The 13,794-nt window shown below is 41.5% G+C and overlaps 2 protein-coding genes and 1 long non-coding RNA gene across 3 annotated transcripts in view; 2 read left to right on the forward strand and 1 right to left on the reverse strand.

Annotated features, from left to right (window-relative positions):
• Positions 1-4,822, forward strand: part of LOC109519550 (b(0,+)-type amino acid transporter 1-like) — a 6,467-nt gene extending 1,645 nt beyond the window's left edge. Inside the window, exons 2-6 of the mRNA XM_019876150.1 lie at positions 1,267-1,400; positions 1,966-2,095; positions 3,286-3,410; positions 3,501-3,588; positions 4,315-4,822. Coding sequence (XP_019731709.1) covers positions 1,267-1,400; positions 1,966-2,095; positions 3,286-3,410; positions 3,501-3,588; positions 4,315-4,545 — 708 coding nt within the window. The 3' untranslated portion in view covers positions 4,546-4,822. The remainder of the gene's footprint in view (positions 1-1,266; positions 1,401-1,965; positions 2,096-3,285; positions 3,411-3,500; positions 3,589-4,314) is intronic.
• On the reverse strand, positions 764-1,106 carry LOC109519552 (uncharacterized). The gene is made up of 2 exons (XR_002168980.1): positions 1,040-1,106; positions 764-831 (listed from the first exon to the last, which is right to left on the reverse strand). It is a non-coding gene; the product is annotated as an uncharacterized LOC109519552 (long non-coding RNA).
• LOC109519519 (b(0,+)-type amino acid transporter 1-like) overlaps positions 4,763-13,794 on the forward strand; it is a 12,118-nt gene continuing 3,086 nt past the window's right edge. The window contains exons 1-6 of the mRNA XM_019876095.1: positions 4,763-4,768; positions 5,183-5,953; positions 9,019-9,152; positions 10,739-10,868; positions 12,693-12,817; positions 12,908-12,995. Of these exons, the coding sequence (XP_019731654.1) occupies positions 4,763-4,768; positions 5,183-5,953; positions 9,019-9,152; positions 10,739-10,868; positions 12,693-12,817; positions 12,908-12,995 (1,254 nt within the window). The remainder of the gene's footprint in view (positions 4,769-5,182; positions 5,954-9,018; positions 9,153-10,738; positions 10,869-12,692; positions 12,818-12,907; positions 12,996-13,794) is intronic.

Below are 13,794 nucleotides of genomic sequence, written 5' to 3' on the forward strand. Positions count from 1 at the left end.
CTGTCTCAAAGTGTTCATGAGAGAGGAGAGGTTTTACTTTGGCCAGCTGTCTAAGGTGAAAGAAGCTGGATTTAACAACGGCACCAATTTGCCGGTCAAGTTTGAAATCACTGTCCAGTTTAAGGCCCAAGTTTGAGACTGTTGACTTAAGATAAGGAGACAGGAGGCCCAAGTCGACAGGATGGGATGTAAAAGGGCCACTGGGACCAAACAGTATCACCTCTGTCTTCTTTTCATTGAAAGTCAAGAATTTTTGTGCCATCCAGGTTTTGATTTCTTCCAGGCAGGATAGAAGTGGCCTTAATGAGAAGGCGTCTTTTTTGCTCAGTGGGACATAGATCTGGCAGTCGTCTGCATAGCAGTGGAAGGAAATACCATGTTTCCTTAAGATGGAACCCAATGGGAGCAGATACAGCGAGAACAGCAGAGGCCCCAGAATTGAGCCCTGTGGAACACCACATGACAGGGGAGCAGTGCGTGACTCAGAGCAGCTCTGTAGCTCTGCCTAACAAAACATCATCCATAACAAAACAAAATGCACAACAAGAGTGATCATATAGTGACTATTGACAGAAAAGGGGAAAAAACGCACATACACTTATTCACGTGATGCCACTGAACACATCACATGCAGCAGAACGGCTGCGCAATGTACAATAATGGCGGCCGCGACGAACTGCGGGCACACGCCAGTAACACAAACAGCCAGCCAAACGAAAAACGACACGAACAACTATATACAGTAAAACCGACAGAAAACAAATATTACCTGCAACACAGTATGGCGGGAGGAATAGGTGAAGTCACGGGGATTTTCGGTCTCAGAAATAACTGCGCAACAGAAAAGCACTATGAACTCAATGGGTGAAAACTTCCATTCGACAAAACTTAAATTAAATAATGATACAAAAAGCAATGTGAACTCGGAACAAATCAGGGAACTAATTAAATACACAGCACCGTAGAAAAAGGAAAAACAAAGTGAAATATTGTCATTAAATTAGAAATGAATCTGGACCGTCAATGAAATGCGATTTACCCTGTGACTTCCCTGGTAGCTCTGCCTGAGCTGCGGCGGAAAGCTGGTGCCATACCAACTTTTGCCAATGTCTCACTGAAACGACACACATGTCCTCACATTTATTCCTTTCAGGGACAGCGGTTACTACAGTGGACAGCTTACCATGTTGTCAGGTTACAGGGTGCATGAAAGGGTTAAATAATAGAAGTCTCACTCCTTTCCTTGTGTTCTTTCATCTGTTGCAGGTGAATCTTCCGAGAGCAGTTGTCATTGCCGTCTCGCTGGTGACTAGCTTGTATCTGCTGGTGAATGTCAGCTACCTGACAGTAATGACGCCGAAAGAGCTAATTTCATCCAGTGCAGTGGCCGTCACATGGGGGTGAGTAGCAGCACCTGACAAAGATGTTTCACCTGGAAAATCAATGAGTTGTAGTGTATACTGGGAAACAATGACATGGGCTTGAGCGGGAGCTTTTCACAAAAACAAAGAAACAAAATGAACTGTGCTGCGTAGCTCACTAGTGAGTAAAGGCCACTAAAGTGGGGGAGCTGGGGCCACCACCATGGCAGGCACTCTTACTTTCTAGAAGTCCATTTTATTTTGAAACCAATCTGGACAGAATCACATGTTAACTGCTTACCAAGCATATATTAGTTTCATTTATTTTGATTTATTGAGCTTCTATTTTCTGAATTTGAGTTACAAAGGAATACACTTCAAGTGTAATGTGATGACTTTTTTCCTAAATGTTGCAACTATTTTTTACTTTGTTTCACAACAACTGCTCTGAGAGCAGTCAATAAAATAAGAAAGCTATTGGTGGTCCTTTACATGTACTGTGCACTTAAGCCCATTTCGGGTTCCGACCCTTTGCTCAGCAAACCTTGTGGAAATTATGTGGTGAGGAAACATTGCAATGAACCTGAAACTTTTCTACCCACAGAAACAAAGTGTTAGGATCCTGGGGGTGGATCATGTCATTAGCTGTAGCTTTGTCAACTTTTGGGACACTAAACGGGTCATTCTTCGGCGATGGTCGTGTGTGCTTTGTTGCTGCACGTGAAGGACACATGGTGAGAATCTAGCTGTTTTAAAATGAAGAGATATGTTTTCCGTTGTTCTCCACATTGAAAAACAATTCCATTCTTGCTTCCTGCTGCTTAGAGTGTAGATGTGTCTGCTGCTTGGTCCGGCTTTTGCTTGCATTCTTTCTGAAGAAAAACTCTTTTTATGCATTGCATTTGTGTGGACTGTGTTCTCAGTCCTGACTTTAAATTGAGTTTGGCGCACTCTAGTGTTCAAATTGGAAAATACACTAAATCGATTCCAAATTTAAATTGGATGAACTGCCTATTCCTGGGAGATAACCGTTAACTTATTCATTTGTTTCGCAATAAATCCATCACCATCACTTCATCTTGACATGGCGCTTCTGTTACATCTACATGTCTTTTATTTTAGGCCTCGGCTCAATCCAACAGCGCACATCTTAAAACTGCATCGTGTCGTCACAACACAATACAATTGTGCGCGCGCGTGTGTGCGTGAGTGTGTGAGTGTGTGCGTGTGTGCGCGCGCGCGCGCGCGCGCGTGTGTGTGCGTGTGTGTGTGTGTGTGTGTGTGTGTGTGTGTGTGTGTGTGTGTGTGTGTGTTTAAATAAAGGTTATTAACCTATAAATTTCAAATCAGAGCTCGACATTCTCCAAATAGAGCATCCTTCTAATTAATGACTTATTTCAAGAGGGTTTTTTTTTTTGTCGGTTTACGCATTTCAAACTTAATTAAAAAATACCAACGTGGTGCTCCAAAGAGGTGTTTCAGTTTATTGCAAGCAAAGCCTATTTAAAGTTGTTTATTTGTCACTCCACGCTGTTGTTGCATGCAAACCTGGCATGAAAAACAACTGATTAAAAAATATTCGCTAGCTAAAGTTCTATCACTCAGTAAAATGCAGACATGCAAGTCAGAATTAGCACTGATGTTACGGTATAAACGTTCCAACAGTCCAGGGTGTTGTACACTTCAATACTTAAATGATTACTCTTGATGAGGACACAAGAAACAACAGTACATCTGTGATTGAATGTGAAGCTCTCTCCAGAATGCTAACCAATTGCATTATGGACAATCTGAAGACCTCGAAGCACTCGATACAAGCCGCTAAAAAGTCACTTGTTTAAAATTTGTCCCCTTTGCAAATAATGTAGCTCTGCTGTCACATTTGTGACTTATGACGGAATAACGTATTGTGTGTGGTTTCTAGCCAGAAATTCTGTCGATGGTTCACGTGCACAGACTGACTCCATGTACAGCACTCATTTTCACCACTGTTGCCTCCTTGCTGGTGCTCATCCCCGGAGACTTTCAGAGTATTGTCAACTTCCACAGGTGAACAAATGTTCAGAATTCAATCGCTTTAAAACAAGCACATGGTAGCTTTTTGTGTGAACTAAAATCCATCTTTCTTGTGTTTGCAAGTTTCCTTGCCTGGTTTTTCGATGCCATTGTGTTGTCTGGCCTCCTCTACCTCAAGATTAAGAAGCCAGAGCTCCCCAGGACATACAGGGTTAGTGCCACCCCTCTAAGTGATAACCTCCAATTCCAATGAAGTTACAAGACAGAACACAATGATTTGCAAATCCTTTTCAACCTACATGCAAGTAAATCTGGTGCAAAAACAACATATTTAACTCTTTTATTCCCCATGACGTATAGATATGTCAAAAAAGCCACTTCAGCCGTCTTCGCATGACTAATTAAGACCTTTTTTTTTTCATCGAAGAGTGCAGAAGGGTCCGGCGCAGCCTCTGACCAAGCATCAGGCTTGTCTGCATTGTAAATAATTTAAAATCTGTCCAGCAGGTGGCAGCTGGTGTAAGGGATCAGTCAGGATCATGCTGCAGAGCAAGCAGAAGTGGAGATTTAAACAGAAGTGCACACATTCCCTGAACTCATTTCACTTCTCTTCATGTCATCAGTTCAATAGAGTGCAGATAAATATCTTTGCAATCAAAAGCCCATTTGTGGTGGTGTTTATGTAGTTGTAGAAGTAAAGCCTTATTTATATGTTTGAGATGTCACAAAAGCAAAAAATCGTGCTTTTACATCTTTGGAGTATATTCCATTGAATACGCAGAAAAGGGACTTGCAAATCATTGTATTGCTTTTATTTATACTTGACACAGCGTCCCAGCGTCATTGGAATTGGGGTTTGTAAAATAAAACCATATACAACAAAAAACACAAATGGATGTCTCTCAGCATCTGTGCTCTTTTCCTTTTTTTCCTTCAGGTTCCCATCATACTGCCCATACTGGTTCTCATCGCAGCAGTATTTCTCGTGCTGGCCCCCATCATTGACGATCCTCAGATCGAATACCTCTATGTGACTTTATTTATCTTCAGTGGGGTCCTCATCTACATCCCTTTCATTCATTACAAGCTCTGCCCAAGCCTGTTAACCAAGTTGACCATTTTCCTACAGCTCTTTTTGCAGGTCGCCCCAGCAGAGAAAAACCTGTGATGCGGACTGAAAGACTCTGTTTGGTTTTCCCGTTGTTTACTGGCAATTTTGAGCCGAATGAAACTTCATAGTTGAGACCTAAAACATCTGATTTTTCTATTCCAGTCGTATTCTGTCTAAAGCTAATTGCAGTGCTGTTCATGTAACCGTCCATGTACTGCTAAGCCAAAACAGACAATCGCACCTTTTAATATTTTATTGGAATCATCGTTCCACAATGAAAGTCTAACAGAGATCTGATGTTGTCACATTGGAAAGGAAAAAGTTGCTCATACATAAAGGTGATAACATTACCTGATGTTGTACTGTTGTTTTCTTTGATTTTACACCAAAAAAATTGATCTGATTAGGCTAGGCCGGGGGTTGGCAACCTGTGGATCTTGCTCATTTCCAGCAAAAATTTTGCATTCAACAAATATCAAATTGCCTTCGCTGAAAATCAAAGTGTAGAGATAAAAATAATTTTGGGACATGATCTAAGAGGAATTCTTATCTTTTACAACCTTTTTATGGTCTCCAGAATCACGCAGACACATTGATAAAACATTGACAAGGTGAGTGGGGTGCAGTTTTATTGGAGTCAAAAGCTTAATGTTTTCCTCATCCTTTCCTGAGTTTTGTCCTTTACTGCAAAAAGACACAGTTTCATCATTTGAAGTGTCGGCGTCAACACTATTTTTGTGCTCTCGGATCTCACCTATACGAGCCAGAAGCCATGAAAATGAAAAGGGAAATCGGTTTGATTGGTGGCGTGGCATTTATTTCGGGGACCATGATTGGATCCGGGATATTCATGTCACCACAGTTTGTGCTGGCCTACGCGGGAAGTCCCGGAGCGAGTTTGTTGATCTGGGCCCTCTGTGGAGTTGTGTCCATGTTTGCGGCCATGTCCTACACCGAACTTGGAACGCTTATTCCTGAATCCGGCGGCGAATTTATTTACATCCTCCGGATCTTTGGGCCTTTTCCTGCTTTCTTTGCAGCAATCACTTTCATCGTTGTTGTCAGGCCTTTTGGCGTTGCTGCAGTGGCACTCGGCATTGCAAAGTATGCAACTGCTCCCTTTTACGTTGGATGTGATCCCCCGCAGCTGTTGGTGAAGTGTGTTGCAGCTGCGGCCATACTGACCGTTGCCATCATCAACGTCATGAACGTACGGATTGCTGTCAGAATCCAAGTTGTCTTCCTGGTGGTCAAGGTCTTAACATTGATGATTATTGTCATCGGAGGAATTGTGGCACTCACACAGAGCCAGCGAGTCCTTGTGCAAAACTTGAATGTTGACGATGCATTTAAGGGCACTCGGTACTCCTTTAGCACTCTTGGAATGGCTTTTTATCAAGGACTCTGGTCATATTCTGGCTGGTACAATTTAAACTATGTCATTGAGGAGCTGAAGAAACCTCAGGTGAGACTGTTAAAAAAAAATGTGGATTTTACATGAAAGTCATTGTTTCCTTCTGAATCAAAGCACTGAACAAGTGTCAGTGTGATATTGTGAATTACCACATGAAAGTTCCACTGGACAAAAGTTATACCCGTAATTGCAGTCTTTTTCTTTTTTGCTGACATTTATTTTATCAATGGCAAACAACACCATCATAAATCAGTTGAAAAGTCACAACTTCACTCCGTGTGTAACAGGGCCAGTAAAATTCAGGTCATAACACTTCTTGCCTTTGAAGCACTTTCTCATATTCAAAAAAAAAAAATCTTCCTTATCAGATTGACTTCAACCTCATGTGCAGAGGCTCAATTGAGATAATGATAGCGCGCACTTAAGCAGAGCAGATCTGAATACCGATCTCAATGCTTCAGTGTGTGCTGATTTGATTCCAAAATGTGAACAGTTTCACTTCAACATGGAGTTCATCAAAGAATTCCAAAATAGTCCAACCGATTTTCGACCAATCCAGGGTGTAGTCTGCCTTTCGCTCAAAGTCAGCTGGGATAGGTTCTCGCTACTCATGAACCTAAACAGGAGAAGATGCATTGAAAGTGAGTGGATCGATGGACTGACCGAGGGATAAACACTCATTTGGTTACAGAAGCTAAGAACAGAAGTATGTGACACTATGGAGAATCCCCAGGCAGGCGAAAATTTCCAATTTATGGACCAAACTTCACAATATTTCATGGTCTTCTTAGTTCAGCCATGCTTTTACCACTTTGGATATAAACTCTGCATCATTGTCACTGTCAAAAGTCCTCACTTTTCTGAATGCTCTGTGGAGGGAACCAACAGTTTTTGGGGTTTTTGTAAAATATTATTCTCCACATGAATAAGGGGGCAGCGGGGTAAGCGAATGTTTTTTTTTTTTTTTTGCATGTTCTCCCCGTGCCTGTGTGGGTTTTCTCCGGGTACTCCGGTTTCCTCCCACATTAAAAAAACATGCATGGCAGGTTCATGGAACACTCTAAAATCGTCTGTAAGTGTGAGTGTGAGTGCGGATGATGGTTGTTTGTGTATATGTGCCCTGAGATTGGCTGGCAACCAGTTCAGGGTGTCCCCCGCCTCCTGCCTGAAGACAGCTGGGATAGGCTCCACCACCCTCCACGGCCCTTGTGAGAATATAGCGGATCGGAAAATGGATGGATGGACAATGAATAAGGGCCCCAGTTTCATCTGATTTGATGTATCCCAAAATAGAACCTCCAATTCCAATGTAGTTGGTGCATTGTGTTCACATAAATAAGAAGAAAATCCACTGATTTGCAAGTTCTTTTCATCCAATTGAATACACTCCAAAGAAAAGATATTTAATGGTGAATCTTCATTATTTTTGTTTATATTTTCATTTGTTTTTACACATATTCACTTAGCTTGCATTTGATGCCTGCAAAAAAGCTGGGACAGGGTCATGTTTACCACTGTGTTCCATCACCTTTCTCTCAAGAAGCTTTTGATCGACCGGTAGCTCGCGGACTGGTCCCGAGTCGATCGCGATGGGTGTAGATGGAGGAAAAAAAACCCCAAACTATTTGTGTGTCTGTGTCTGTCTTATTAATATGATACATTTTTGTGTTAGTGCACTCTTAGCATCCAATCAGTCTCACTTTTCACAAAAAGCATTTTAAAAAATCAAATTCAAAGAAAAAGCAGATCACCTTTTACCTCCGGTGGCCGCGTGACCTACATCACCGGAAGCTGTTAACATTTAGCAGTCTGGAATTGCAGCTTGCGGTCAGAACTGTTACACTATTTCTTTTATTATTATGATGATGATGATGATGATGATGATGATTATTATTATTCTCATTCAGTGTTTGTTTCCTGAACAATTTGCTGAGGGCACTGGCAAAGAATGGCAATCTGAAGGGCCGAGAGAAGCATTTTAAAATGGTACACGTAACACGTAAGCTACTGTCCTGAACACACTGCAAAAGTTGTAACACATGCAGAATATGGGTGTATTATATATATGTATCAGTTCGAATCAGTTCGGGCCTCTTCAGACATCATCAGAGCACGCTTAAACAAATATAGACTTCAGAATATATAGAGGCAATATACAAATGAGAGGCGGACAGTTACGCCACATGAAAACAAGTGACAAACAAGACAAAATCCAATGTTATCTGTCCTGCTCATAAAAGTTGGTATGTGTCGGGAGGCAGGATAGCCACCCCACCAACCTCCTCTTGTCCTCAGCCTGGCCTTTCTTATCACGCCAGCAACATAAAAATTCAAGATTGCGGTTCCTTATGTGATGTTAAACATGTTTTCTGGAAACTCCTTCACAGGTGGGTGTGATTAGAAAGCAAAAAAAAAAAATAGTACATCACAGTATGCAAATTCTTCGACACCACCCTAATCTGGTTAATTTTCAATTAACCTCGGAATCATGTTTTCTGAATGGGGGAGGAAGCTGCAGAAGATCCACGCCGGGAAAACATGCGAAGGCCACATAGCAAGACTGAACCAAGATTCAAACTCCAAACATCAGAACTGTGAGGCAGATGTGCTCACCATTTGGCCAGTAAAAATGAATGACAGGATGTAAAATTAATTCCCCTGGCGTTAAGAAAAATATATTAAGTGTTCAAGTGTGGGATAAAGTTCGGATACGTCGAACGAACCACTTTTGCCAATGTCTCACTGAAACAACACGCATGTACCGGTAATCACATTTAAATAATAGAAGTCTCACTCCTTTCTGTCATGGTGGATCTGTTTGTCACCAACAGGTGGCACTGTAGGGCTCCTCCTACAGCGGCACACCTGTTGGTCAGTCAACTATTTGTAGGTTTTCTATTCCCTGCCCATGCACTCCGTATCGGGTCATTGTTTGTGTTTATGTCATGTTTTTTTTTTTTTTTTTGTTACTTTAGTTTTAGGACTTTGTTTTGGATTTAGTTTTCTCAGTGTTTTCTGAACACATTTTTTTCAGACCACTCTGCTTTTGCCTGCTTTTTAGGGGACCCCACCACCACGTTCATGACACGTTCCTTGTGTTCTTTCATCTGTTGCAGGTGAATCTTCCGAGAGCAGTTGTCATTGCCGTCTCGCTGGTGACTAGCTTGTATCTGCTGGTGAATGTCAGCTACCTGACAGTAATGACGCCGAAAGAGCTAATTTCATCCAGTGCAGTGGCCGTCACATGGGGGTGAGTAGCAGCACCTGACGAAGATGTTTCACTTCTTCAGTTTGATTTCTTCTGTAAAACATGAAAAGGAGCTTGAATATCTAAGCTTCACCTACAGTCAAGACATATACAGTCATTTATTTTTAACCAGTCGTCAGTGTGTACCGTGAGACAATTGTAAGTTGAGGGATTCGTTGTTTTTTCAGTGGATGGCTCTTCTTTACGAATGACAGATGGAGAGATGGAATCCTTTAATGTAGTTTATTAAAAAGGAGAAAGAAAAAAAAACGACTGCACCTCCGAACGGATGAACGAGAACACAACCCCCTTTCAGTCACGAAAACACTTCCTGCTTCTCTTTAGCCAATCAGACGCAAGCAACATAAAAATGTTTCAACAATTATTAAACAGAATATAATTTAGATAACTATAACATAAAATAATATAATGCTCAAATATAAAATGAAAATAATTAATAATTTAACTTAAGCTTACACAATGACACGGGCTTGAGTTTCGAAAAACGAAGAAACAAAATGAACTGTGGTCCTGTGCTCACCCGTATAAGCCACTAAATTGCGCGAGCTCGGGCCACCCTGGCCGACACTCTTACTTTTTAGATGTCAATTTTATTTTGAAACCAATCTGGACACAATAACTACATAATGTTAACTGCTATATTTAATTTATTTTGATTTACAGAGCTCAAATTTTCAGAATTGTTGTGAGTTACAAAGGAATACACTTTATGTATAATAGAACCCAGCCGCTGGGGAGCAGTGCCCTCCCCTGGGGGTGCACTGTTCCCCACTGCCGGTCCCAAGCCCGGAGAAATGGGGAGGGTTGCGTCAGGAATGGCATCCGGCGTAAAACTTTTGCCAAGACGACCATGTGAGTTGGTGGGACGGTTTACAAGGGCGGATGAAAATTACTGACTCGCTGTGGCGACCCCTGAATAGGGACATGCCGAAAGGAGAAGAAGACACTTTATGTATAATATGATGACTTCCTAGATGTTGCAACTATTTTTTACTTTAGCAGTAAGAGAGCAGTAAATAAAATAAGAAAAGTCCGCAAACGGTCGGCGAGAAGCAGTGAAAGTCAGCAAAACAACAGCGAGTCACATAGAGCAACATATACAGTACATTTTCTTTAATGTATATGTTAATTGGTCGCTACTTCGCAGATTTTCAGTGATCCCTCGCGATTTCCGCGATTCGTTTATCGCGGCTTAGGTGCATAGCGGATTTTTTCAAACATATTCATAAAAAAAAAAAAAAAAAAAAAAAATTAATTATTATTTTTTTTGAAGTCCGCAAAAAGTCCGCAAACGGTCGGCGAGAAGCAGTGAAAGTCAGCAAAACAACAGCGAGTCACATAGAGCAACATATACAGTACATTTTTTTTAATGTATATGTTAATTGGTCGCTACTTCGCAGATTTTCATTTATCGGGGTGGTTTTGGTCCCCATTAACCGCGATAAACGAGGGATTACTGTACTGTGCACTTAAACCCATTTGGGGTTCCGACCCTTTGCTCAACAAACCTTGTGTAAATTATGTGGTGAGGAAACATTGCAACGAACCTGAAACTTTTCTACCCACAGAAACAAGGTGTTAGGATCATGGGGGTGGATCATGTCATTAGCTGCAGCTTTGTCAACTTTTGGGACACTAAACGGATCATTCTTCAGTGGTAGTCGCATATCCTTTGTTGCTGCACGTGAAGGACACATGGTGAGAGTCTTGCTGCCCTAAAATTAAGAGATGGTTTTCTCCACAATTAAAAGCAATTGCCTGGTGCCTTCATATTCTTGCTTCCTGCTGCAGAGAGTGTCAACCTGCCTGCCGCTTGGTCCTGCTTTTTCTTGCATTCTTTCTGATGAAAAACTCGTTTTAAAATTTCAGATTTTCCATGATACTTTTTACATTGGTGGGACTGTCCATTCATTTGCAACACCGCTTATCCTGAAAGGGGGGTTGGGGTGCTGGGGCATATTCCAGTTGACTTGGATCAGAAGGCAGCGTACACCCTGAACTGGTAATCAGTCAGTCGCAAGGCACTTATAGAGACAAATAACCATACCAATATCCACACCATCACTGAGTGGGAACCGATCCCATGCTGCCAGCTCACAAGTCAGGCGAGTGTACCAACATTATTCATTAACGCCTAATGACAGCATGAGCATGGCTTGCCGATTAGCACAAAACAGCTATTAGCAACGAAGCAAGATGCCTCCTTTCTCCACTGATGAATATCACAAACTCCAGAAGATGGCACAGCTGGAGACAAAAATGCACCACCTCAAAGTCTTTCATCATTACAACACCCATATCACTTTTGTATAATCCAGATCTTAAATGATTTTGTTTTTCCAATACAGTATCATCAAGTCATCATGCCTTTATGGCAATATCAATCGATGTCATATTCATTCCATTTGTGTGGACTGCGTTCTAAGTCATGACTTTAGAGTTTGGCGCACTCTAGTGTTCGAATTGGAAATTACTTGAAATCAATTCCAAATTCAAATTGGATAAACTGCCTATTCCTGGGAGTTAAACGTTAACTTATTCATTTATTTCGCAATAAATGCAACACCATCACTTCATCTTAACATGGCGCTCCTGTTACATGATTTATATATTTTATCTTAAACCTCGGCTCAATCCAACAGCGCACATCGTAACACTGCATTGTGAGGTGTGTGTGTTTAAAGGTTATTAAGCTTTAAGTTTCACATGAGAGCTCGACATTCTCCAAACATAGCATATCTTTCCAATGACTGATTTCAAGAGGGTTTTTTTTGTTGGTTTTCGCATTTCAATCTTAATCAAAAAACCAACGTGGTGCTCCAAAGAGGTGATTGAGTTTATTGCAAGCAAAGCCAATTTAAAGTAGTGTGTCACTCCACGTTGTTGTTCGATGCAAAACTGGCGTGTAAAACAATTGATTAAACAACGAATATCCGCCAGCTAAAATGTTATCACTCAGTAAGAGGCAGACATGCTAGTCAAAATTAGCACTGATGTTACTGTAAAATATAAACCTTCAAACAGCCCAGCGCGTTGTATACATTAATCCCTCACACTGCCGCGAAAAGTGAAAAACCACTTGTGCTGTCATTGGTCGACGTCACGCGGGGAACCAATCATGCGCCTTGAATGAGTACCCATTGCATAGCACAGTACAGGCATGTACAAAACCTCTGAGTCGTTCTGCATTTTTTTCTGAATACAGTACTTTGGGGAAAAAAAAAAGTGAGGTACTGAAGCCGCGATAAATGAAGCGCGATTTCGTACCAGATCACTGGACCTAAATTCTTAAATGGTTCCTCTTACTGAGGACACAGGAAACAACAGTACATCTGTGGTTAACTGTGAAGCTCTCTCCAGGATGATAACTATTTGCATTATGGGCAATCCGATGAGCTCGAAGCACTCAATACAAGCCACTAAAAAGTCACTTGTCTAAAATGTGTCTTCTATGCAAATAACGTTGCTCTGTTGTCACAGTTGAGACTTGTGCGGGAATAACGTATTGTGTGTGGTTTCTAGCCAGAAATTCTGTCCATGGCTCACGTGCACAGACTGACTCCATCTCCAGCACTCATTTTCACCACTGTTGTCTCCTTGCTGGTGCTCATCCCCGGAGACTTTCAGAGTATTGTCAACTTCCACAGGTGAACACAGGTTCGGAATTGAAACCCTTGGAAACAAGCACATGATACCTTTTTGTGTAAACTGAAATCCATCTTTCTTGTGTTTGCAAGTTTCCTTGCCTGGTTTTTCTATGCCACTGCATTGTCTGGCCTCCTCTACCTTAAGATTAGGAAGCCAGAGCTCCCAAGGACATACAGGGTTAGTGCCATCTATGACCTTACCATCTAACCTATAACCTCCAATGAAGTTGCAAAACAGAATACTGTACAGTGATTTGCAAATCCTTTTCAACCTATATGGAACAAAAACATATTTAACTCTTTGATTCCCCATGATGGTTAAATATGTATAAACAAAAAAAAGCCACGACAACTGTCTGTCTACCCATGACTTATTTCAACGTTTTTTTTTTTTTGTTTGTTTTTTTTCATCAAAGTGCAGAAGGGTCTGGTGTAGCCTCTGACAAAGGATCAGGCTTGTCTGCAATGTAAATCTTTTAAAATCTGTCTGGCAGTTGGCAGCTGGTGTAAGGATCAGCCAGGATCATGCTGCAGAGAAAGTAGAAGTTGAGGGGATGGGATGCATGGGCGGAGTTGTGAAGTAGCATAGCCGGGTGAGGAGTTAGTAGAAAATGTATTAGAACCAGTAGCAATGGAGGAATCAAAAGAACCCGTGAGGATTGCTTTTGGGGAAGAAAATCTTCCACCATGACGAGGGAGATGGAGTTGCCGAAAGCAGCAGGGCGCTAAAAAGCAGCCATCAAAAGAGGCTCCGTGGGCACAAACATCATCTACCAGTCTACCTCAATCAAAAGCCACACCTCAGCGAAAGTGCCTTCACAAAGTGAAATCGGAATGAGGTGTAAGACATGTGTGACACCTGTACCAGGGCAATTGCTTCATTTGATATCACACAAAAAATATGTATGTACCGTAGTGTGTGTGTGTGTGTGTGTGTGTGTGTGTGTGTGTGTGTGTGTGTGTGTATATATATATAT

Source organism: Hippocampus comes, unplaced genomic scaffold (genome assembly GCF_001891065.2).
Source record: "Hippocampus comes isolate QL1 unplaced genomic scaffold, H_comes_QL1_v1.1 scaffold252, whole genome shotgun sequence".
Taxonomy (NCBI): domain Eukaryota; kingdom Metazoa; phylum Chordata; class Actinopteri; order Syngnathiformes; family Syngnathidae; genus Hippocampus; species Hippocampus comes.